This window comes from Lytechinus variegatus, chromosome 3 (assembly GCF_018143015.1).
Source record: "Lytechinus variegatus isolate NC3 chromosome 3, Lvar_3.0, whole genome shotgun sequence".
NCBI classification, from domain to species: Eukaryota; Metazoa; Echinodermata; class Echinoidea; order Temnopleuroida; family Toxopneustidae; genus Lytechinus; species Lytechinus variegatus.
This window is the reverse complement of record NC_054742.1, coordinates 1,433,699-1,460,839: the sequence shown is the minus strand read 5'-3', so window position 1 is coordinate 1,460,839 and position 27,141 is coordinate 1,433,699. Positions and strand designations below refer to the sequence as shown.

Below are 27,141 nucleotides of genomic sequence, written 5' to 3'. Positions count from 1 at the left end.
ATTGTTCATATATATTATCAAAAGAATTTGATAAAATTTGATAACTGAAACCATCATTTTTATGACATCAGTACAATCTCTTGAATACTTACCAGGACCCCTTTGAGAATGGCAGCCATTTCTCTGAGTGGTTTTGCTGATGTATCCAGCAGTAGAGTACGGCATGAGTAGTTAGTAAGCAACCAGTCTAGGTAAGCCATCGCCAATCTTGGTTGAGGTTTAACAACAGGTTCATTAAAAGTTACTCTCTTTTTCTTCAGCTTACTGGACATCTGAAATGAAGGACATGAACTTTGTTTTACTCACAGATTTATCTCATGTAAGCATATAAAATTTCAATCAATGCTAAATATCAATAAGCAATTCCATAGATAATATACTGTATGTCCTATCCCTATCTTTCTTGAAATCCTCCCTTAAATGATTTGTCTGTTTTTTAGTTTTTATGAAAATTTAAAATGCTATTAAATTGATCAGTTTGTAAAGTGGGGTAAGAATAGGGGTGTCCGATGTAAAAAAAGGTTATTTCATCGAATTCCCCTACTATATCATAATCACAATATTGATGTAACAACATAAAGCCTAAATGTAGGTCAGCTGACATGAAAACAATCCACCCATATTCTAATTCACACAAAATAGACATTTGCTTTGTTTGCAAAAAGCTGAAACAAGGCAGAATTATGATAAAAGAGAAGGAAAATAAACAGAAATAATTCTTAATTTAATTCCACATGTATGGTTTCACATATTAAAAAAAATCATACACTTTTAATATTCAATATTCAAATATAATATTAAAAAAAATTAACTGTCATTGCCAATGTACAGAATGAAATGTTTTGAAGCCACAACAACATATATTGTTTCTGCCCTAGGTGAGTTGTGCTTATACATTTTTAGTACTTGCAGGTCTTTTGTAAGTTATATTCAATAACTTTTATCAAAAATTCTATGTTCTTCATGCTGGTAAATTTAATTCATTTATTATCTACTATCATTCATCTTATTATAATGTTATCAACACTTATACAACATGACATCATCTTCATAGTTACCTGGTCTCCAGACTCCTCCTCCTCTTCTTCAGATTCTTTTTCATTATCAGTTTGATTGATGGCTAGTTCCAGCCAATCAGAGAGAAGCCTGATGACATCATTGCCCTTCCCCCAGGATATCAGGCATTGAATGAGGGGACTGTATGCTTCAGGGGAAGCAGTCGGATCCATGCTCTTCAACTTAGACAAACAACTATGACTGTAGTATAGGCAATCAAAAACATATAAAATGTGATTATCTTAAAACTGACATTCTAGGGGTTTTGTTGTTCAAATATTCTACCAATAGTGAACCATGCTTATTACCTACTTTAAAAGTCTTTTGTACAGAAAAGTTGTACACAATCTATTACCCTTTTATATGACATTGCATTTTCCCTACTCCATCAAATTTCATTCAGGGAAATCACTGTGAAACGTAACTGGGCTTCCCTCTTGATATTGACCTTTCTCATTTAATTGGTATCTATCTTTGCTAAAGGGAAAAGTGAACTTTAGCAAAATATGTCACTTCCTTATAATTACCATGTATTAATACAAGAACCTGTTCATAAAACCACCTGCTAATAAAGACCCCCTTTCTTGACTCCCTTGGGCGGTTGTTGTATACTGGTTTCCCTTCACTTATGTTGACAGTTAGTTCTCATGATAACTTGTTTGCAGTTTATTTTGGCTATTTCACCAGCAGTATATTTCCCATGAGACAATTTTTCAATGGCTACTTAGAATAAATGAAAAACAACACACAAACCTATTGCTATACATGAATTTCACACCGCTATGGTCACTGTTATGGGCTTTGGTACTAGCTTACAGGTTAATCACATACCTAAATGCTGGAATCGATGATGCAGGAAGAAAGGAGACAAGTATAAGGACCGCGGAGAGAGATCTTCCATCCTATGAAACAAAAATAAAGAGTAGTAAAAACCTTGTACATGGCATAATCCAGTAAATTTGACATACACCAGCTAACTTATATTCTGAGGTTTTCACATCATTTAAAAAAAAAAATCTGAGGCTATCGTAGAAAGTATTAAGATGTAAATAAGTTCATGACTAAAATATTGATGAAATTATGTCTAGAAGGCATCCCATTCTACCCCTTATTTACATATATTTACCTTACAGACCTGTGTTTACTTTTTGTTAACTGGGTTACTTTTATCGCCAATATACACATCTGGATTCCCGGAAAATGAGAAAACCAATTTCTCTCTCCATCAAACACAGTCGAAGCAAAAATAATTGATGGTAATGGTGATGGAACATATGATCACTTCTTACAATATCTATCTGGTAAACTAAAAATCCCCAAGCGATAGCAACTTGTTTACAACCTTAAAATCTTAATATTTCATGTATGTGTCTCTCTCGTGTTTTCTTTTAAAGAACTGTAAGTTTGGTTCGATGCTCCTCATAAACATTTTATTTGATTTCTGGAAAATATCAATAAAGGCCTACCTTGAAAGTGGCCAAAAATCTTGGTAGATCTTTGCCAAATCGGTGAACAAGCTTCTGCATGACTGACTGATTTACAGGCTATAAAGGAAAGACAGTAGAAAATAATTCATACATTGCTTGTATCTACCTGATAGAAGAGTTTCTTTTATAAAGACCACTGAATAAGAAATGGAAAATTGAACCGAGGCTTAGAAATGTGATCCAAAATGCAATAGGAGCCCTGGAATATTTTCAGGGTTCTTACAAATCTATGAAGGGCACTAAAATAATGAAATATATTGAATTTGAGTAGTTGGGCTAAAGTAACCCCATGAGTGGTATTTTCTCTCTTCCTTTTTAATTTTTTTTTTTTTTTTTTATAAATTAAACATTAGCAAACAAGACAAACCAAGACTGCAAGTACACCTAACTCTATGAGCTTTCATTCAAGATGGTATACTTGATTTTACAGCATATGAAAATAAATAAAAATAAACCTCTGAATTAAATGCACTCAATTAATACTCATACATTTAACTTAATGCTATTGCAATTGATTATGAAATATAAATTCCAATTCAAACAATGAAAACTAATTGTTAGTTACTGCTGCAAGAAGCAGATTCAATAATCAATGCAAATTTGCAATCAATTACAAGACTTATGTTTAATTCTAGGGCATAAAAATGACTTGCAATTAAATCAACCACAGATCACTTTTTGGTTCAGTGCAACAGAAAGTATAAAATGATATGTGATAAATGAAATTAATCAATCGGCTGCAAATGGCAATTGATTGTAAGATTATCTAGGTCTTACTTTCGCTAGTTGTTGGGCAATGCCAGTCCAAAGAATAACAATAATCTCCAACATCCCATCAATAACATCTGTATCTTTGAGTGAGAGTCCCTCCCTCTCTTCCTCCTCCTCTGTTGAGTTGTCTCCCCCTGCTGACATCATGGAGTTATGATGTTCTTCTTGGTTGATGCAGCCTCGCAAACAGCGGGACAGGAGTAACATGAAATCGGCTACAAAATGCAAACGAAAAGAAAATATGGAAAAGTAAACCCAGAATTATGAGCTCTGTTAAGTAACTGAGGCACGAAAGTTTATCAGAGTATATAGGTAATGAATATGTTGTATTATCTAATAATTTCTAAACTGTAAATTATTCAATTGAATTATGAAATTGATTTTATCTTGTGGCTCTATGTTTGACACCCAGGCACAAGATTCGATGTTTACATTTTACACATTTTCCCCCATTTCTGAACAAAATTTGCACCAAAAAATGTCACTTGCATTAAAAAATTCATGATGTTGCATGAATATATTATTATGTAGTCATTTTCATTCAAGCAGACAATTGAATTAATATCCAAATTGCCAACTCTGCCACTACTGATCAATGAATTTCAACAATGTGACACAAGTACAAACCTGCAGTGTCAACAGACATGTGCTTATGGGCATACTGGTAGAAGACCCTTGCTGCACCAGGATTCATACAGATAAGAGCCATTACTCTTTCAATCTGAACGCTGGCATCACGGTCTGTTGGTTGGAATGACTTGAAGAGGAGGTTGACAATCCTACGAGATACAGGAGGTGAATCCACCTCTAGTCTAGCCAGTAAGTCTTCCACTGGGACGATACTCCACACCTAGAAGAATCAAAAGTATACAAATACAGGTAACTTGCCTTAGATCAACTTCTGGGACCAAATAACTTTTTCCTGGACAAATTACATATTTGAGATATGAAGTTGTTGGTACGTCCACTATATATGCTAAATGGTTCCTCAACTGCACGCAGTCAGAAATGATGCTTTCGGAAGTGCCAGATCAAGATTATATTGCACACTTTGCTTCTGACATTTTCAAATAATGGCCTCTGTGGCCTATTACCTTGTGACCCCCAAAACTAATCAGATCATCAGTCCTATACGTATACTTGGATCAAGTTTGAAATGGGCAGAGGGATTAAATTAAGACTAACAACCCGCAGGTCTGCAAAAAAATTTGTTAAATAAAGTTTGTTTGTTAATTCTTAGATTGCACCAAAGAATGACTCACCTTGATTGTCTTGAGACCTTTGACCTTTATCAAGAGATCAACAAAAGCCACGATAACCTTCTCGGAGGTGTCATGAATGAAGTTTTTCAGAGATGGGAGCAAGTTCTTTAGCAGAGGATGGCTCAAAGGATTGTCAATCACAAACATCAAACCCTGAAAATAATTGAAATGAAAATTATGAAGAAAAAAAAACATAAAAAATTATAATAATGTATTCAGTACTTTAGGGAATACCTTAACATTAATAAGAAAGCTCAACCATCAATCAATTTGCATTGAATATGTGCTCATGAGAGCTTTAGACTTAGTCAATAAATAAAGATTAATACCACTAAATAAAATTGTGAATTACACAAATTAGCCATAACTATCTAAAGCTAAATTCAATCACAACATTAAGTTGATTCAAATTTAAAATAAAACAAATTATGGTATTTGAGCATTTCACTTTACATGCTTCATAGTGGTGATATGCAAATGTAATACACCCACAATTTCTTTTGTAATTTAAATTAAGATCATATTAATGTCAGAAATTATAAGTTCTTGGGACTGTATTTAATCTTCTGCTTATCATTTCTGATTATCATACCTTGAATACAGACACCCTGACATCACTGGAGCTTGTATCAAAGGCCATGTCTTGGATAAGTTTAGTTAGGAATGCAGTCAAGACATGGGCCGGAATCAGTTCCCAGTACATTCCTAAGATCCTGCAGACTCCCTGGACACCAGTCACTCTTAGCACTGGACATTGGTCAGTTAGGAAACCCTTAATAATCAAAGGAATAAAGACATATGAATATACTAACAGATGTTGCAAATATTATAGATTATACCGGCTGTGCTGGTGCTCTTAGTAAGGTATGTTATACGGCAAACATAATTTTGTCTTGTCTACTGCTTTCAGATAATCTTGATTATACACAAGGCAAAAATATAATTTACATGTACCTCTCACATCATCAGCAGCGACTTTGCTCTACTTTTGACAGCAGACCTGTTAATGGGCAACTTTAGAATTATGACACAACATCAGTGACATGCATGTTTGGCATGATGCTGTTGCGCCATAGGGCAAAATGGCTAATCTTGTCTTCTGTGCATAACATTTTTTTTGCTAAATAAGCAGGTCTCAACACTTGTATCAGAAATCTAAAGATTAAGCCATTGACATGTGGTACCTCTTGAAACGAATTCTCTTTTTCTTCTTCGTCATATGAAAGTTTGTAATGCTCTTTAATCATCATGGTGTAAGCAATCCATGAAGTGAAATAAGAATGGAGAATAAAAGGGGTTGGACATACAGAGTGGTTGATGGAACTTTGATTAGGTTTGCATTGTCAATAATTATGATACAGTAGAGTAATGGCGCAGTAATATTTCCCCAACATAGGCCGTACGGTGAGTCAAAAACAGCCGTTATAACATTTTTTTACCAGTTACATATGGGTGGTTTGAAAAAAAAAATGAATAAACTGTCTGTTTTTCAACTAGCCGTATGGCCGCCGTAGGGGAAATGTGACTGCAGCATAAGGTATCTTACTTGTAAGATGTCAATCTGTTTCTGAAGAAGTGCATCAGTCTCTTCTTTATTAGCTTCAGGATCTTGGAGAGGGAAGGCATCAATGAGAAGGGCAGCTGCATTAGCTCTCACAGATGAATTAGCAACCTAAAATGACATATCAATACTAATAATTTCATACAATGTAAAGATTCCTTCTTCACCGCGTAATTAAATGACCCTGTAGGGGTTATAGGACAACTTCTCCATGAGGAAAAGTTGTCCTATTTCTTTACTATGTGTCCTCCAGGACCTGGGGTGTTTCAAAGTTACGCACAAGTTTATGCAACAATGGTGACTTGCTTGTTCTTGTGCTAAATGACATATCCTAATTTTTCCAGTTATAACGTGGTGGAAGTTAATTCCCATTCTGTGAATTCCATGTTTTGACAATTTTTTTTATAAAATAGAATTTCATTATAGATGCTTGTCATCACAAATTGCGTTCTAGAAAGATCAGACTTCAACTTAATCTAATGGAAAAACAAATTTATGGTATCGGATTTGATACCAAAACCAGTCACTACGTATTTGTGAAACCGTGTGTTACAAATAGCTTTATAAAGCACAAAAAACTCATTTGAGGCAAAGACACAACATATTACATTATTCTGCAATTTCACATCATTCTGATTGGTGTTAACTTCAGAATATTTGCATAAAAATGGGTGAGCTTTTTACAGCTGGTGTTTACCTACCTTGAAAGCTCTCCATAGAATTGGTTCATACAGAGTTAGTAGCATGCTGTCCACTCCTTGTTGTCTCTTCTGCTTGGTGAAGTAGCTTAAAAGCTGAATAAAACATCAACAGTAAAGAAATCATTTGATTATTCTATCCATTTGCTATGATTGTGTCATGCACTGAAGGTTACCATCCTAATTTGATGGGTTCTTGTAATCTAGCTTTACATTAAGCCACAAACTCGGCTAATCCTGAGCATTGGGTGATATCAAGCTCTTATATTGAACATGCATATTTTAAAATGGTACCAAACTTGAAATGATTATTAATTGATGTAAGTGCATAGACTTGGATCAAAGTGTACCTGTCTGAGTGTAAGTGACAGGTTTCGAGTCCCTACGCGTCTTGCGTGTACAGCAGAGTGCATCAGGTCTTGAATACAGCTGGTCTCTAGTTTTGCTGTCAGAGGGGGCGTAGATTTCCGCCAAGCCTTAAAGTACACCTCTCCATAGTAATTGATCGTATTCCTAAAAGTAGCACAGAAAACATACATTTTTATCTTCTTTATGAAAAAAATAATATGACTGAATGATTCGTGCTAATCAGTGGTACTTGGGTATCGTTACGTTTAACCCTATATAGCCCGGGCTATTTTGAAATTGCATAGCCGGGGGGGGGGGCCGTTTATCGACCGATTGCGACCAAATTTGGTGTGTCGGTGTCTCATTATGTATTTTACAAGAATGCGTTGTCAAATTTGTGATATTTATTATCATTTTTTATTTATCCCGGACTAGATGGGTATACAGTCGAGTTTTTTAAACATTTCTGGATAGATATAAATTTTTTCTTGCTTAGATACTTCAATTTTGCCTTTAAGTCAGGAAGCATGTCACAAAGTCAGAAACTTGGTGTGATATCTCTTATTCCCAAAAATAAAAAAGAAAGACTTTATCTTCGAAATTGGAGACCAATATCTTTATTGAATGTTACATACAAAATAGCTTCGGCATGTATCGCAAATAGACTCAAAAAGGTGCTTCCTCTTTTAATACATGAGAACCAAAAAGGTTTCATGGAAGGCCGGTTTATTGGTGAAAATATTCGACTGCTTTATGATTTGCTTTTATATACAGATGTGAACGATATCCCAGGTTTATTGCTTTTAATCGATTTCGAAAAGGCTTTCGATTCCATTTCTCACAGCTTCATTATAAAAGTTTTAAAATACTTTAATTTTGGCCCATCGATTATACATTGGTTTAATGTCTTCTATGAAAATATTCAGTCTTGTATTGTGGTAAATGGTCACCTCACTCAGAGATTTAGAATCGAAAGAGGTTGTCGCCAGGGGGACCCATTATCTCCCTATATTTTCCTCTTGTGTGCAGAGATTCTTGGAATTTTATTTAGAAATACAAGGTGTATTAATGGAATAAGGATATCTGGACAAAATTTGAAATTGATTCAGTATGCGGATGATACTTTACTCACGTTAAACGGTACTGCTTCGGAATTGAATATCGCATTAAATATTTTAGATGAATACGCTGCGATATCTGGATTAAAAATAAATATTCATAAGACACGAGCAATTTGGATAGGGCTAAACAAAAACACAAGAGATAAGATACTTATTGATCGTAATTTAACATGGGTATTTGATGAATTCTTTAGATATCTAGGTGTTGATTTTTGTACGGATTTGCAGAAGATGGTACAGTATAATTACAACGAAAAAATTATAGAAATAAAGAGTCAAATGACTTCATGGTTAAAAAGATATCTAACTGTTTTAGGAAGAGTAACTGTGGTCAAATCCTTGTTGGTTTCTAAGCTTAATTACCTCATTATGTCTCTTCCGAATCCAAGTGACGAAGTTTTAAAAGATTTAAATTCATTATTTTACCAATTCATATGGGAGGAAAAACCGGACAAAGTTTGTAGGATTCAAATGTCCCAAACATACATAAGCGGCGGGGTTAAAATGATAGACATATATTCACACTGCCAATCATTAAAGATTTCTTGGATAAGGAGAATTTTAAATGGATCAATTGATAATTTCATTCTATGCTTTCTTATGTCATCCTTGCCAAGACAACAAGATGTTCTTTTGTATATGACGTATATGGGTAGTCACTACTTTCGAGAATTATCAAAACAGACCTATAACACTTTCTGGAGTGAAATGTTTTTTGCTTATAGTAATTTTTTAACTATCTATTATAATAGTCATGTCAATGTATCTTCACATCCTCTATGGAATAATAAAATCAGAATAGGCAATTTTCCAATATATATGAAGAAATGGAATGAAAGGGGTATTCGTTTCATTAATGATATTTTGGATGAAGGAGGGCATTTTTTATCTTTCAAAGATTTTCAGGATCTTTATGATGTCAAATCAAATTTCCTTTTTTATCATTCACTATGTGTTGCTATCAAGGAAACCTACAAAAGATCTACATTCAATAGAATCCCCCAACCATTAATTCCAGATGTGCTAGCATTTATTACTAAACTTAAAAAAGGATGCTCGCATATTTATTCCATTTTATTGAAACGACGAAAAACAGAAAACAAAAGCTTTCTTAAATGGAAGTGCATATTTGATCTGAACGATAAAAGGTGGGAATCTTATTGCTCATTGGGTTTTCAGTGTACCATTGATGTAACATTGCGTTGGTTTCAATATAAGGTTGTGCAACGTATATTATTTACAAATGATTTGCTTTTCAAATTGAAATTAGTTTCAGTAAACAAATGCACTTTCTGTCGAAAAGAAATTGAAACGGTTTTGCATCTATACTCGGAGTGCAGGCATGTTAATCACATTTGGAAAGAGTTAGAGGACTGGATTAGGACCAAAACCAATGAGACTCTATACTTTTCAGATGAAAATAAAATATTCGGATTTATTGGAAAAAACAATTGTGCACTCAATTGTATTTTTATTATAGTAAGAAAGACTGTGTATGATTGTAAAATAAACAAAACAATTCCTCTTTTCAGTATCATCAAATCCTCAATAATCAATTATTACCAAAATGAAAAATACATTGCCCAACTTAATTTCAACCAACACAGATTTGACAAAAGATGGTTTCGATTGAAAAATCTCTTTATTGTTTGACTTACACATGTAAAATTATTTTGTCAGTTCATTGTTTATATCAGTGATTGTATTATTCATTGTACTCTGTATATATTGATTTTTCATTGCCAATAAAATCCCTGTGGAGGGAAAAAAGATTGAAAAAAAAAAAAAAAAATTTTTTATTTATCTAATTAATTATGCAAATATTCAAAGTTTTTGAAGGAATTTTCATTTTTTTGTAGTTTTCCCCCCATTTTTTGAGAAAATGCAATGGAATCAAGCATGTTAGTAGCCAGTCATGTAATCTAAAAGACAGCTCACTCAACTGTATTGAAATTGTATAATTATTAGATTATAATAGTAATTAATTATGCGCATATGCTAATTTTTCTTGATAATATTCTTGTTTCCTTCCGTGTTTCCAAATTCTTATGTATTTCTTTGTTTTTAATTCATTATGTATTTCTTTGTTTTGAAATCTCTATTTTTTATTGTTTTTTAAATCTAGAATAGTTGGTGATAGCCCAAAAGAAAGTTATGTGAGGAAAAACAGAAAAAAAAACATTCATCTGACAACACTTCTTGTAAAACCCATACATTGTACACACAAAAGTCGATGGAAATTGCCATTTTCGGTGACAATGGTCACGAATATGTGCTTTATCTCCGCAAGTGTGTTCCAGATTTTCGCAAACAGGGTCTCAAAATGTGCGGGAGATGTGAAAGAAAAAAGTCATGAAATTTCAGCGTATTATTTTTTTGCATTTAGAAATTATCGCGAAAAATGTCAAGGGGGGGGGGGGGCTATATAGGGTTAACAGATGAATTACCTTTGTTGAAATTAGGAAAATTTGCTTCTGGCAGAATGAGAGGTTTACTCTATCCCTTCCCAGTGTCTATCAACAGTATGTGATCTTTTTAGATGAAATAGAAGACATTAACTACCTAAAAAGGCAACCTTCCAAACAACAGAGGTTCACCTGAAAGCACCAAGCAGACAGATGGCATGGGTGGCCCACAATGTTTTTTCATACTGATCAACACTTTCATGACCATATTTTGACATGACTTTAGGAAACACCTTTTTCTCTGTTTTGATAAGAATTACACCTTAAAATGTAGATGATGTAGTTGCTAAGGCAGCATAATGATCAATCAACATACTATTAATGGACTGTCCCATTCTCAAACATAATACGGCATGCAACTAGGCTTTTAGGGGGGAACTTGCCCTGTCAAGCGAGCAAATTAAGAAATAGTTGAACACATTATACACTTTGCGTTTTTATAGATACAATGCAAGTGATTTATTTTCTTTTATTTAGATGTTTAAAGTGATAGTGATAATTGCTGGAAAAAAATGAATTCGATAAAGCATTTTCAGCCCTGAGCAATCGGTCTTTGTCAAACTTGGTTTTGTTTTAGTGATTGAATTTGAGAATTGCCGAATTCAGGCAAGCCTTTTTTTTTTGGTCTTTGCTTACTAACACCAAAAACAATTAAATTTACAAGTAAAAGAAGCTTTCTCGGTGTAAACATTAATGCTTTTGTCAAACATCAATTTTGGTGATGAAGCAATATATTACTGGTAACAAAAGGAAAAATGAAGAGCTTACTTTGGACATGATGGTAGCTGATTCTTAATGGCTGAATGAAGACGCTCTGTGAGATCACAGTCTAAACACAAGAGAAAGCTCAAGAACTTACGCCCCTAAATAAAAGAGACACACAACATATATTATATTTTTCATAAGGAATTATAACCATGCATTAAAAACATATATTTTAGTCTATGAGGTAACCTATGAGAGCAGAGCAGAGGTATAGCTAAGTCTTTAAATGACTATAGATCAAAATTTATTCTTGATCAAGGAGACATAATAGGTAATATATTTTTGGACTATATTTAGCAGTACAATTACTCATCATGCAATAGAGGGAGGTAAGAAGCCTCAAGTACGATAACAAATGCATGGGATGGCCTTTGACAATTTACTGAATAATATCTATGAAGGTATGAACAATAAAAGTAATATGTTTCAAACTTACATCATCATTCTTCAGGAAGATAGAATTAATGAAGCACTGCTCCAGTAGTTCTTTGAGTGAAGTACTACTCTCATCAGCTAGGTTGAGCTGAGAGAAGGATTTTCTCATGGAATATAGAAGTCTCACATCCGATACCTGTACATACAAGCACATTGCTTAGAATAACTTCACCCACCAAAATATGTATGAATAACTCATTTCACTCTTTTTCTTGTGTAATATATTCCAATATTTGCTTAATTCATAAAAATTATGAATGATGACGTGACAGTGCTAAAACTTTGCTAATTTTCAAGGATCATGTAAAAAGAGAAAATTGAAAAAAATGTAAACATAAAATGCAAACAAATAATACAAAGTATTTCTCTTTTTTAGTATTGCATAAAGTAGTAACAAAGTGCTATTACAGCATAAAGTGGATTCTAAACAAGACATTTTTGTTCAGACAAGTATCAGCAAAAAAAAAAGTGGGGACTTTTATTTTTGACAACCATAGCATGATTTGGAAGACAATTTGCCTATCAGAAACAATTCAGGACCAACTGAATTTGGGTGTTTCACTTTTGTACTCTGGATCAGTACTTTCACTCCCATCCAAATAAAAGTTCAAAAAGTTTTAAAATATGTAATACAAGTTTCATAACACACCAACATCTGTATTTAAGAATTATATGTTATTAAAATGAAAGGAAATTTTAAAATGGGTATCATTTTCTGAATGTAAAAGCTCTATACTTTGACTTCTCAGAGAAGTGTAGAACTTCTTGAAAATACTGGAATGTCACTGAAATGTTGAGGGGTAGAGGGAGGGATAGGGTGTCTAGCTTACCATGCCACTGGGCTGAAGTGTTTTCACCAGTAGATACATAATGGTGTTTGGAACAAGAAGTTCTCGCCCAGGTAAATCATCATTCCACCTATAATCAATTACCGGTAGAACAAATTAATTTGACATGTAAACCATGTTTGTGGGGAAAATACTTTAATTTCAATTAATATATCCTCACAGAATATTCTTATTTTGAAAGACTAGTGCTCATTACTAAATAATATTCATAAGTCATACAAAAAAAATTCTATATCAATGAATGTCTCCAGTTCTAATACTCAATAACATATGTGACAGTATTCAACTGATTGTATCATCTCTTATCATTAATCTAAGTGTCAATTGTACAAAGATACAAGGTAAATCATTAGCTTGCACTACATGTAAGATAATTTTTTTGTTGGTAAGGGACTGCTTACTCATGTTTCTAACTAATAAACATACCATGAGTGACATAATTTTGCAATGTTATGCTGCAGCTTGCTTGCTGAATCTGGAAGGTCGAGAAGTACACCTGATTGAGAAGAAAGAAGAGAATGCAGGATTCAAATCATAATATTTGAAGGTTATCGATTCTAGAATAAATAAGATGGGGGCAGGGGACAAGATAGATAAAAAAAACTCCTCAATATGGAGAAACTGAGAAAAACAGATTAAGAAGAGCCCAGATAACACAACTATATGAGCTTTGGGCTTGGGGAATACAATATCTTATACAGAGAATAACTATTTCTTTTTTATCAATTGTAGACTTATGAAATATTTATGGGAAAATGTGAATGTAATAAGAATTAATACTAACATTAACCAATTACAGTTACCAAAAAACCAAAAATATTCTGATTGTGAACTTGGTTACAGTGTTTTTTTTTAAAACATAAATACTTAGATATTCATCTAGCGTAAACTCACCATGTAGAACTGTCATAGTTTCAAGCATCTTGTCCACAATAACAGGTTTCTCTGTACTCAGGCAACATGTTCCTACTGTCACGATTCCTTGTAGACACTTAAGGACATCATCCAGTGTTGACTAAAAAGATGTGTGAAGAACACACACACATCAAATGATTATATGCCAATTTGGGGTTATTGTTCAAAAATACAAAAGTTAGGATTGGTTGCATTAATTTGCAATAACAACAAAAATAAAACAACCAAGCACTAACACTGCTCTAAAAAGTCTTTTATCTGGGTAATTTGTACAGAATTACAGTGGAGTTGCAACACTCATTGGTAGGTGGTATCAAATCCAGAGTTTACAAACATCAAATATAAAAAAAATATTTAATGATCTCACAACTATCTATACACAACAAAAAAAGTAAGTCCCCCCTTAAACAAACATCAATAATTTCCGAACCAATGTGAGTTTTTAATATATTTTTGCATAAGCGTGTAGGTAATTTTATAAGCTACCCTCTGAGTAATTGTTATGGACGTATTTTACGTCATGCTTCAATGAGCACCGTCAGAAGGCAAAAATGTCACTTTTCAAAAGTCACAAGCCAAATATCATGACTTTGATTCCATTTTATTGGAATTCCACCTTCTCATCATGAAAAATAGTCAGAAGGCTTGTAAAGGGTACTTTCTAAAAGACGATACAACTTTTTTGGCTAAATTTCACGGTTGAATAAACACAAGTTCAAATTTGCTATAATTGGATTTTTGACACATTTCTATCAATAACAAGTGGAATGCCTCTGGCCGTCTCACCTGCATCACGCGGTTCAATATAGCAGCAGTGCTGACTTTGAATACTACTCTAACTCACACAAGATGTTCAGTGATACATGGTTACTCTTATGTCCACTTTTTATGAACGAGACCAATAAACTTACAGAGATATGATGGTTATTCAACAAAAAACCCCAACATAGCCAAAGTTCATTGACCTTACATGACCTTTGACCTTGATCATGTGACCTGAAACTCGCACAGGATGTTCAGTGATACTTGATTACTCTTATGTACAAGTTTCATGAATCAGATCCATAAACTTTTAAAGTTATGATGGTAATTCAACAGATACACCCAATTCGGCCAAAGTTCATTGACCTTTGACCTTGGTCATGTGACCTGAAACGTGCACAGGATGTTCAGTGATATTTGATTACTCATATGTCCAAGTTTAATGAACTAGACTAATAAACTTTCAAAGTTATGATGGTAATTCAACAGATACCCCCGATTCGGCCAAAGTTCATTGACCCTAAATGACCTTTGACCTTAATCATGAGACCTGAAATTTGCACAAAATATTCAGTGATGCTTGATTACTATTATGTCCAAGTTTCATGAATCAGATCCATAAACTTTCAAAGTTATGATGGGAATTCAACAGATATCCCCAATTCAGCCAAAGTTCATTGACCCTAAATGACCTTTGACCTTGGTCATGTGACGTGAAACTCAAGCAGGATGTTCAGTGATACTTGATTAACCTTATGTCCAAGTTTCATGAACTAGGTCTATATATTTTCTAAGTTATGATGACATTCAAAAACTTAACCTCAGGTTAAGATTTCGATGTTGATTCCTCCAACATGGTCTAAGTTCATTGACCCTAAATGACCTTTGACCTTGGTCATGTGACATGAAACTCTAATAGGATGTTCAGTAATACTTGATTAACCTTATGGCCAAGTTTCATGAACTAGGTCCATATACTTTCTAAGTTATGATGTCATTTCAAAAACTTAACCTCAGGTTAAGATTTGATGTTGACGCCGCCGCCGCCGTCGCCGCCGCCGTCGGAAAAGCGGCGCCTATAGTCTCACTCTGCTTCGCAGGTGAGACAAAAATGATAGAATATGGAGACAGTTATTTTTGGGAGGAGTATCTTCAACAATATTCATCGTTTCACGGTTCAATGAACATTTATTGAAAACAAAAAATATGATTTTCAAATATCATAGGCAAGTATTGTTTTATTTTGGTAACTGAAAATGATTTTTTCTCAACTTTTTCGTTATGTTCATGACCAATTAACATGTTTTAATGATTCAAAGGCGTTTAAATAAACATCCACGCTTGAATGAACATGTCGAATGTGATTAGCTCTTTTTTACGTTATTGGAAAAAATGAAATTTGTAACTATGGATATCTGTCACAAACATCCTTGCATAGTTCATTTGATTTGAATTTTATGAAAATCCCGATGTTTAATGCATCAGTGAGCACACAATATTCGAAAATTATGCAAATGAGAAGAAAGTTCAAGGCCTTGGCCCCACTCTGAGCCGTATCGAATTGTTATTTTGGTGTGCGCGCCTTTTGGATAGTGTTACTCTGAAGCCATGTGCGAAGTTTCATGAAATAACTGTTGGCAGAAGTAACAAAAACCGTCCATGAAACAAACCCCTTATTTCATATTTGTTAAAATTTTGACTTCACTCTCTCATAGACTTGTGTACATTATGGGTGCATATGTTTAAGAATAAGTAACCCCTTATTCAATATGGTGGAACTTTTTTTCAAGGCTGTTTTTAGCAATGTCATTTGGCAGTAATGTTTATCAACCTATGGGCAGAATTCTGTGCAAAAAATGAAATTGATTTGTTTATTTATGGATGAGTGAGCACGAATCAAAGTGAGAAAATTGGTATTTTCAATGTCACAGACTCATTTTAAAGGGTAATATTTAAAGTGAATATTGGGGGCAAATTCGGAATAAAATGTGACTTTAATTGCTGTTGTTTTTATCATCCATCATTTCTATCACCACACACTTAACAAACTTTAAACATTTTCATGGTTGAGCGAGCACATTCAAAACCTTAGGAATGAATACTCTTTATACTGCATAAATGTATTCTTTCCCGAACAATTTCTCATGATCAGTTTAATTTATGGATAAATCAGTGGTGAATCCAGAATTTTAACATGGGGGAGGGGCCTATAATCAGGGGAGCCACCAAGATTTTCAAATTTTAAGATGATCTAACAAGTTGTAGAGGATACTACCATAAACCCCTCGATACGTCACAATACAGGGGCCGCAGAACGGTTTTCAAAGTGGGGGGGGGGGGGCAGACCATGCAAAAAAATTATAATCGCATGGTCATTTTTACATTTTTGTACATGCTTTTGGAAAAAAAGTGGGGGGCTGAAGCTCCCCCCCCGCGGCCCCTGCAATACATTGTGCTCACTCAACCATGAACATACGATATCAAAATTGTGTGTGGAGTGGCTAAATGATGGATAGTAAAACAGCATAACACCATAAAATTCACCTAAAAACAACTTTTGCCCTACCTTGTATTTGCACAATCTGAGAAACGACTCTTGTGACTTTCAAAAATGGTCATCTTTAATTACTCATGCATGACTCCATCGATCAATCTAATTTTTCCCCAGGAGTTGCCTAGTGAGTGTAGAAAACTACCTACGAAATATCATATCTCAAACAATTCCGTTCAAAAGTTACAGCAATTTGATTTAGGGGGGACTTACTTTTTTTTGTGTATAGATGATGATAAATCACTCATTTATATAGAATAATGATTTTACTGGATTGCAACATAAGGTCCTTGGAAAAATTCTGTAATTTAAACTGATTCAGGATTCTTTTTAATATAACACTTAAACACAACACTGGACATTAGGATACATCATTGTATGTATCATTGTGTTTAGGATTGTATTTATAATACATGCACTGAGGAAACTTGTTGGCAATTTCATAATATTAGTACCAATTTATAAAATGAAAATGAAAGCTTGACTAGTGTATGGTAAACATGAAACCTCACATTTGGGGTATAGTCAAAATTCATGGTTTATTCATATAGCTTTGGATGCAGGGATCCAAACTCAAACAGCATACTACAGGAGATTCCATACAATGCTTTAAAAATGTTAAAATTACTTATTACAAAAACCTCAAATTGTCAATACCAAATGCAATGAAGTATTGCTTACAATTCTAAGTTCTACCAACACTTGTTCTCTATACTTAAAACGCGAAAAAAATAATCTGATCAAATAAGGCTTTAAATATCTCATTGCCCAGATTAGAATTTAGATACTCATCACTAGACGTTAATTCATTTTGAGTATCTGACATGAATACCTGCTCAACAGGGTCAGCAGATGGATTGAGTTTAGCCATCGTCCTTGCACAGAGCTCAAAGAGTCCATCCCAAAGCTTCTCCTGTTGCTTCCGAGAGACACTCAACAGCAAATCACTGATGTTAAAGTCATCAGATTTGGATTTCTAGAAATAACACAGATTATGTGCATTTTTACCGATTAGACTGTATTTGGAATATTTACAGCAATCCTGAAAGTAATAAATCTGCACTTTGGGAAAGATTTAGCACAACTTTTATCTTGTTTTATGTGCAATAGACTTCAGTCTTCTTGTAAAAATGGAATTAAATTCTAATTTCTAAAAGTCTAATTCATAAGTTATATCATTTTAAAATATCTTAAAAATAACTCACAATCATTTCTACCTCAAGTCCTACTTTGACTTTCATAAATTGTCCAAGGCCTACCCTCATCATTACTGCTTTAAAAAATACAATCTCTTAGAATGCTCTAATAAACAAAATATGTATACACTTAGCTTCAAATATGACAATAGAAAGTAGAAGAACTTATGTGGTAATAATTTTTGCAGGATTGCAACACAACATTGCCTATATTTACTTGTGAAAAAAAGACGGATTTGTAACAAAACCGAAATTACACTGATGACATAATGTTGATTTTATGTAATTTTTATGTACCGGTACTGTAATTCTACAATAGGTTAACTCTAACAAGATGGGGGGCTGATTTAGCCCCCATCAACAAATCCGCTGTGCAAATTTTTTTGACCGTGTTGCTTGCTGACTTTTTACTTCAAGTCTCACGCAACATTTGAGATCGAATTGTGACCCCTGGCCCTGGTTAGGCCGTTCCAAACTTACACAACATTTCGTAAGTGCATGCAGACCCAAAATTGCTAAAAAGAACCTCAATTTGTGTACAAATCCAATGCAAATAGCGTTTTTAGTCAAAATTCCTTAATGTATCATTATTTTTCCTTTTACTGATTAAAATCAATTAATTTCAGACAATTTCCATTAAAAGAACAATAAAAAACAAAAAGTAAAAAAAGTTTGAATTAAAAAAAAGTACATTTGATAAGATTCCTATTGTTTGTTAAACAAAAGTTAGCATTTTAGTAGCATTATTTAGTAAATGAGAGCAAACGTTTGATTTTATGCATAAATCGGCATAATTGATTAGCTATGAGATTTTTCACAAAACTTGATCTTATAGTGTTGTTGATTAGGCCATGGATAACGCACGTGACAATTTTGGTAATGATCGCGCAATCTACGGCCGAGATCATAAGGCGTCAAAATAGCCCAGTCCATTTACAGTCAAATCAACATGTCACATGAAACACCATATTCTTTTCAGATTCTTTAATCATCAGGATAATTTTATCTGACATTGATGGCCCCCAGAAAAGTTATGTGGCTTACAAGAGAGCTACAGACCATACAAAGCATCTAACCAAATTTATGTAAAGTAAGGACAGTTGTTAATTGTTTTAGCACATTATATTAGAGCAAGTTCACACAACCTAACCTTTGGGATAAAAAAAATGCCACTCACATGTTTTTCCATGAACTCCAAAAAGGACTGACATTCTTCTGCTTGGCAAGCTGCCAAAAACAGCTCCTTCTCTGCACTGCATGTCACCATGGTCCTGGATTTTTTTTTTTGAGAAACCTGAAGAATTAATGGAACATTTTCGTTTTCACATTCAGCCAATATATGACAAAGAATTGACTAAATTAATTGTTTGAAATGTGCACAGATACAGACATATTTTGCCAGTCTATGGCAATGTTGCATCCAGCATCCTGTCTGCATTTCCTTCATTGAAGACTAACTACAAACTAACTAAACCCCTCAAAAAAGTTTGGAAACCTGAGTTTGGCCAATAATTTCTCCCAGTTTTACACAATGGATATTTGATATCATTCAAAAGATCCTTTCATATTCTTTAAAATTATACCATGCTTGTTATGATCATGCCATCACAAAAAGAGCACGATTCATAAGTGTTGGATGAGGTCTGAATTGAAAAGCTGCAAAACGGGCAGAAATAGTCATGAAGGGTCAATAAAGACACGATTCTTTTCTCTGTGTCAATAGAGATGAAAATCCGTTCAAATCAAGCCCCCGCTACTTTACTTTTGATGCTTTGTTGTGGTTTATGTAGTGATGTTGCTGTCAGATAACATGGTTTGAAATACCCATGCATGTGTGTTTGCTTGTGCAGAGGTGTGTTTGATTCCATGTTAAGGTGCATGAAAAGAAAAGAAACCGCCTTAGAAACTCACTCATCACCACAGAAATAAAAGAACAGTGACTTTCGATATTGTGTAATTTTGCAACTTTTGAATTTTGACCTTGCCCCACATTTCAAGGCAGTGCACCTCCATGTGAACCATAATCACATCATGTAGGGTAACCCAGGGCACTCACACAACATGCGAGGTTAGTAATACTAACCTCGCACAACGCATGTGATTTCATAGTGGACTTTGACGTTTTCATTGATCACACAAATGTGAGGGAATAAAACACGCCAAACCTTTCAATATTTCTCCAATCTCCACTATGACTCTTGCAATTGTACATTCGTATTTTAACTTCAGTTTAAAAAGGAATTATCTATAAAATTGTTTTTATCGCTTACCTTCAAATATCAACCGTTCAATCCTTTCTTAGTTATCCTTAATACTGCGGTGGAAATTACGCAAACAATCGGAATTCAATTTTGCCTATCGAACATTCTCGATTCAAGTCGTCGGCGCATAATAGGAAATTGTACCAAAAATCAACAGGTTGCATCTCATGTATATACTTATAGGTAAAGTATGCCATCTTTTGACAAGATGATGATAAAAGTGGATTGAACGAGCAAGAAAATAATGCTGATTGCCTAGAATGCAACTAGCAATACAAGCTGCAGAACCGTAAACAAACCATAGAGATATATAAACAAACCGGCTTGTGAATAGTATAGTATCGCGCGCCCTCTTTAGGCAAAAATTGATATCCACGCTGATCCAGAGGCATCTACGTGAAGATCACAAAAAAATGCCTTTATTTTATTAAAAAAACAGCAAAGAGAAGTCAACAAACGATCCATATGGTTTGGTAAGTGTCATAGCACAATTAGAATTCGTAGCTATGATGATGTAAAGTCATAGTTATTTGAGCTAAAAAGGTGTGAAAGATTCGCGTGTACCACTACCAGGTGCATATGAATCCTTCACACACGAGATGATTTGAAACCATGGGTGAACTCAGGGAGCAGCGGGCGGGAGCTCACTGGGTTTACATGTTGGGTATAAATTATCATTTTAAAGAAAATTAAATGATCGTAGAATTATATGAAACAATATTTGCCAACTAGAGAAATCCAGTGAAGGGCCAAGCCTTGACCAAAATCTTCGGTCTCTGTTTCGTTGGTTGTTCAGCTGAACTCCGTTGGCTTCACTCACCAAATACAGAGACCGAAGTTCTAGCGCGATCTGTACAGGGGACTCAATGGCCATATGTCTATGTACTTAAGATCGGATAAAACGGGGAAGTGAATTTGCGCTACAGCCGAGGTAAGTCACTGTTTGTGTTCATTTTAACTTCATTTTTCTCAGTTTTTGGCAATTAATGCCAGGAAACTAGAAATAGGGTGTCTGGAGAAAAAAATTATTTTTCTTATTTCAAGAAAATATCACATTTTCTTTGTGAATTTGAAGAGAAATGACCTTCAGACTTACAGAAATGTAACATTTTTGAAAAAAATCCAATTATTGGCTGCAAAAAAGAATGAAATTAGGTCAATTTTCAGCATTTTTCTGCCATAGACTGTGTAGTTAAGAAATGGACACACACAAATCCAAATTTTTAGCTTCCGAGAGCTGTTTTAAATTTAGTATTAATGCCAAAAACTTGTCCATAAAGAGTCAAATAGGATTTTTTATGCTCTTTCTGATGGTATGATTTTTATAAAGATTTGGAAACCAGATCACAATGAAAAATTGCGACAAAGTGAAAAAATTGTGCAAAACAGAAATTTCATTTTCCCATAGAAAACGCATGGGGAAATGGCAATCTCAACACACACAAAAATAAGGGTTTGCAATTTATCTCTAGGGCCTAAATCCTTATTTAGAATGATCATATAAACTTGTCCTTACTGTCAAAAGAAGCCCCTGAATTTTCTCTTTCCATACATGCCAAACACAAGTTAATAATCAATTCAGATCACATTTTTCTAGTAGCCTGAACATCCCGAAAAATATGTGCCATATTTTCCCCTAAATCAGCCTGTTTTATGCTGACACTTTTCAGTGTGGCTTCAGACACCCTACTAGAAAGAATAGAAATTTGCATTTTGGTCGCATTAATTTTCAAAATTTTTATTCATTAAAGACAAAAATTGAAGAGCCCCATCGGGGGGATTTTGCATTGCAAGTCCCCTAATGGTGGCTGCATGATACTTGATAGCGAGCCGTCTGTGTACGAGAAATTTAAAAAAAAAATGTTAAAAAAACTCCTTGAAACAGACGGCTGCCAGTGCCAGCTGTCAAGGCCAAGCCCAAACACGGTTCAGTGTACGAGGTTAGTATAGGCTATAGCATTATAACCTTATACTGATGTGAGCCCCCCCCCCCTACCAAGAATGCATTTGACTTTGATTGAAGTTGAAGTTTTACAACACGGATGTTGCGCACTGGCACTTGTTGTTTTAAACACAAAATACACAACACGGCATCTAACGGATGGGACCACAATTAACAACTTAGGCCTAGTCTTAGAGAGAAGAAACGCAACTCTCGATCGAACTCACTCTCAGTCACTCAGACTCTGGATTACGATATCATTTTTATCCAAGGAAAGCATCGAAGAAAACAGAAAACATACTTTAAACAAACAAATCCGTTAAAAAGTAATTTTATCTTCTCTTTTTAAAGGAAAATTGAAGCTTACCTCAAAGTCAGAGAAGCGAATTACAAACAGTTCGAAAAACCGCGCGCTCTTCCGAAATTGTCCGGAAACTACCGATTTCGGAATATGAATTAGTCTACTAATCCAGACCATAATCAGATCACTACAGATGTACCGGTATCCAGTTTTTGTTGTGTGTTGGTTGTGTGTCCGGACAATCGATTTTAAACAGACATTTGGGAAAGTTAATGGGAAAAATTCCATCAATTTTTAGTACGAACAGTTAATGGGGAATGAAACCTTTGGAACAAATAGGCTTGTGTATATAGATACAGAAAATTCATAGAATAAGAATAAAGAAAGTTTGAGAAAAATCGGACAAATAATCACTAATGCTATGGAGATCCTCCCATTGCGACAAGGATGTGTGATGTCACTGATGAACAACTTTCCCTTTGGTGGACTATAAAATACCCTCAAAATGTCTCTTTTTGCTTTTTCTTTTGATGATACAAACTCTTTATCCATGATGTATTCTTAAAAAATATGTATTACTTGCCCTCATGTAGAAAGAACACATGATCTAAGGACAGATGTGATAAAAGAGGCAATTCAAGCGAAATATATACTAAAGTAATGGGGAGAGTTGTTCACAAGTGACATCACACATCTTTGTCGCATTGCCAATTTGCTATCTCCATAGCATTAGTGATCGCAATATTCAAATGCTCATAACTTTCTCATTATTTGTCCGATTTTTCTCAAACTTTCGTTGATCTGTTTCTTTGATTTTTCTGTTTTCACACAAGCTATCTTGTTTCAATGGTTTCATTCTCCTTTAAGCAATATTATTACAGAACAAAAGTGAAGAAGATTGAAATTTATTAAATTTTTTTTGTGTGTGTGGCCATGGACCTACTAGTACTCTGACATGGTGTGACCAAAGTAAAGGAGAAGGCTTCAAAATTTTGAAGTGTCCGGTCATCCCATACACCGGCACTTGGACATGTTTGACTATATTATCTAACTTCGTTAAAGATCTCTAGATCGATGAGCCTACTTGATGTCCCCAAAATACTGCATTGGTAATAACAGGTTATCAATTGTATGAATTGGAAGGGGAAAACAACATCCCGGGCAGTCGAGAAAGGGGAGAGTTAAGAGCTGGAGAAATTAGTGAGGATTAAAGTCACACACACAGATCATGAATCTGAACTATACAATGGGTAATATTCTGATAAATAAACTCATTAATTTTATGCATTTTATTAAATAACAATATATTTCAATATATTCCAAAATGATATGATTGGTTTGAATCCCAATGCAATACAATTTAAAGCCTAGAGTAGGATTTGAATCCATGATTCGCTGATTAGGAGATGAGAGGTAGAACCACTACACCATACACAGCATGAGACTACATACAGCTCTAAGGATGTACATTGTACAAGCATACCACTAAATCTTTCAATTTAAAATGTTATGCTTTTGCAACTTTGTTTTCATTGAAATCAACTTGGCCTTTGATTCTCTAATAACACTACCACATAAACTCTTTTCCTAAATGACAATTGTCTTTAAAGACATATAAACTTTCATGACTTTATTCACTGAAGGTGAGACTGTTCCTCTTTTACACACTTGGTTTAAAAATCCAAGGACCTCTTTCTCTTGATCCATGCCTAGATGGATGTAAACAAGAATGAACACAACAAAATCAATATGTAAAATGATTAGATTGATAGTATACTTTATTCAAAATAGGCATGACCTTTGAGGTTGCATATATTAACAAAACATCATCTTATCAAATATAATGCATATTTTACTGCTTAAATACCCTAAAAGCTGGGTGTTTTTAAAATAATTTTGTTTTACCTATGTGGCAGCCAGGGGATAAAAAAGGATGGATCACCCCTCCCTCCCTCCCCCATGACCTTCACTGCCAATTGCATGTTGGTTTTACATGAACATCTTCCCTGCAGGAATCTTAATATCTTAAAAATTGCTTATATAAATCCTTCTTATTTATTGTTCTATTATGCAATTAATAATTGATGAATGGAGTCATACTTATGCTGTAGATCATTAAAGGACAAGTCCACCCCAACAAAAACTTGATTTGAATAAAAAGAGAAAATTTCAACAAGCATAACACTGAAAATTTCATTAAAATTGGATGTAAAATAAGAAAGTTATGACATTTTAAATTTTCGCTTCATTTCACAAAACAGTTATATGCACATCTCGGTCGGTATGCAAATGAGGGAAGTGATGACATCACTCACTCACTATTTCTTTTGTATTTTATTATATGAAAGATGAAATAATTTGATTTTCTCGTCATTGTCATGTAAAATTCAGTTTCATTCCTCCCTGAACATGAGGAATTCCATTATTTTAACATTTTGTGCTTCAGGCAAGGAGGTCCTAATCATCAAATTCGTAAAAATTGAAATATTGTATAATTCAAACAATAAAAAACAAAAGAAATAGTGAGTGACATCATCGACTCTCTCATTTGGATGTAACTGGCTCGTTCATATAACTATTTTGTTAAAAATTAGCGAAACTTTGAAATGTCATAACTTTCTTATTTTACATCCGATTTTGATGAAATTTTCAGCATAGTGCTTGTCTGATTTTTCTCTATTCTTTCAAATCAACACTTTTCTGAGGTGGACCTGACCTTTAAATAAAGTTCTTTTTCTGCTTATTATTTGAAACAAAAAAAGGATAATCAATCAAAATAATCAAAATTATTCACCTTACTGATACATTTGTATAATTTGTTAACATAAATCATGTGAACATCGATTCATCTAGATTTAACAAGGAAATTTCTCTCCACATAGTTTATAACACAATTCTGTTGTATGTGATAATGAACTTTTAATTTGCTTGCTCATACTTGATACATAAACATGAATGGTTCATACATTACAGTATCTGAAAATATAGAATGGATTCTGAGTGCTTATCATGAATCATTTCATATGTATAAATAATATTTCCTTTGGAAGAAGATGATTTAGACTATAAAGACAGGGGCTGCTGAATTCTAGGAAGATGGGTTGCCTCAGCCCAGCCCTTTTATAAACATTTCATAAACGTGTACAAAAAACATAAAAATTACCATCTGGTTGTGATTTTTTGCATGGTCAGCCCCATGCTCTCACTTTAAAAAACATTTTGTTGTCTCTGAAAGATTGTCCTCCACTATCAAATTAAACAATTTTCTATAGAGTCACAAGTTTTGACAAAATCAAAGATACATAAGCCCACATTAGATAACAGAGTATAGTCACTACAGTCTATACCGTAAAGTTTTTTGCAGAAATTGGAATCAGTTACGTGCTTCTGTCACCAAGTCAAGTTAACACAGCATATCAACACAATTGATTACAATAACATGACTGAATACTACTCCATTGTGACAGCGGCGCTGGTGACAAGTGTTCAAATGCAAAACTTGTATGTAAACCATAGTTTGTAAGATTTCAAAACAAAATGAACAACCAAACATCAAACTAGTACATGTTTACATATAATATTTAATTCAAACACAAACCCTAAGTAATTTTGATAAATTAAGACAAGCATTGTTGCAGGTGTACATCCTCTATTACCTGATCATCCATTGTCTTTTTGCAAACACCTTAATGAACACTTGTGAAATTAATCTTAATTAATGTATATTTAATTGAATTAAATGTTCATAGTAGTGTTATAAAAAGAAACAATGGGCCAAAGAGTACTACATAGGAGAAAGCATGGTTGGATGCAAGATATTAAGGGAGGGTTCAGAAACTCTATATACATTTCTCCCTCATTATCATTCTTCCTTCGATTTTTGAGTGGAGGGGGGGGGACCACTTTGGGAAATAATTAAGGAATAGAAGGCCTCCCCCACCCCTATGTGCTGCTGTGTCCATTACACAACTGAATATCTCTAACAGCTTTTTAATTACCTCCAAAAAATTCTCCATTTGAGATTATTACCAAGTACCTATTTGCTCCATCCAAGTTCAGAATTGGAAACATTATCACCACAGAGCAAACCACAGAATGTTATAGCTACACACCTAGTGCATGTGATCTATGTACGCATTCTCGGTGACAGCATTTTCCATTTATTTCAGTATAATGAAGAAGTATGGCAACTATTATACATCATTCACACTGCAAATAGTCTGCTCAACCCCAGGATATTTGTGAGACCTGGGGCCCGTTGCAGAAAGAGTTGCAATCAATCGCAACTCTAAAAATCACGCGCAACTTGATTTTCAACCAATCAACAGCGCGCATTTGGGACTTGCGATTGATTTTTTGACTTGCGTTTAAACGCAACTCTTTCTGCAACGGGCCC

At 34.1% G+C, this 27,141-nt stretch overlaps 1 protein-coding gene across 1 annotated transcript in view; it reads right to left on the bottom strand.

The window, feature by feature from the left end:
* Positions 1-19,548, bottom strand: part of LOC121409935 (condensin-2 complex subunit G2-like) — a 28,812-nt gene extending 9,264 nt beyond the window's left edge. The window contains exons 1-18 of the mRNA XM_041601722.1: positions 19,419-19,548; positions 17,878-18,021; positions 13,712-13,832; positions 13,244-13,313; positions 12,800-12,887; positions 11,971-12,105; positions 11,538-11,632; positions 7,186-7,348; positions 6,839-6,931; positions 6,123-6,248; positions 5,169-5,348; positions 4,577-4,729; positions 3,942-4,164; positions 3,321-3,529; positions 2,523-2,600; positions 1,888-1,958; positions 1,059-1,257; positions 93-272 (exon numbers count right to left, since the gene is read on the bottom strand). Of these exons, the coding sequence (XP_041457656.1) occupies positions 93-272; positions 1,059-1,257; positions 1,888-1,958; positions 2,523-2,600; positions 3,321-3,529; positions 3,942-4,164; positions 4,577-4,729; positions 5,169-5,348; positions 6,123-6,248; positions 6,839-6,931; positions 7,186-7,348; positions 11,538-11,632; positions 11,971-12,105; positions 12,800-12,887; positions 13,244-13,313; positions 13,712-13,832; positions 17,878-18,021; positions 19,419-19,508 (2,418 nt within the window). The 5' untranslated portion in view covers positions 19,509-19,548. The remainder of the gene's footprint in view (positions 1-92; positions 273-1,058; positions 1,258-1,887; positions 1,959-2,522; positions 2,601-3,320; positions 3,530-3,941; positions 4,165-4,576; positions 4,730-5,168; positions 5,349-6,122; positions 6,249-6,838; positions 6,932-7,185; positions 7,349-11,537; positions 11,633-11,970; positions 12,106-12,799; positions 12,888-13,243; positions 13,314-13,711; positions 13,833-17,877; positions 18,022-19,418) is intronic.
* Between the last annotated feature and the right edge of the window lie 7,593 nt (positions 19,549-27,141).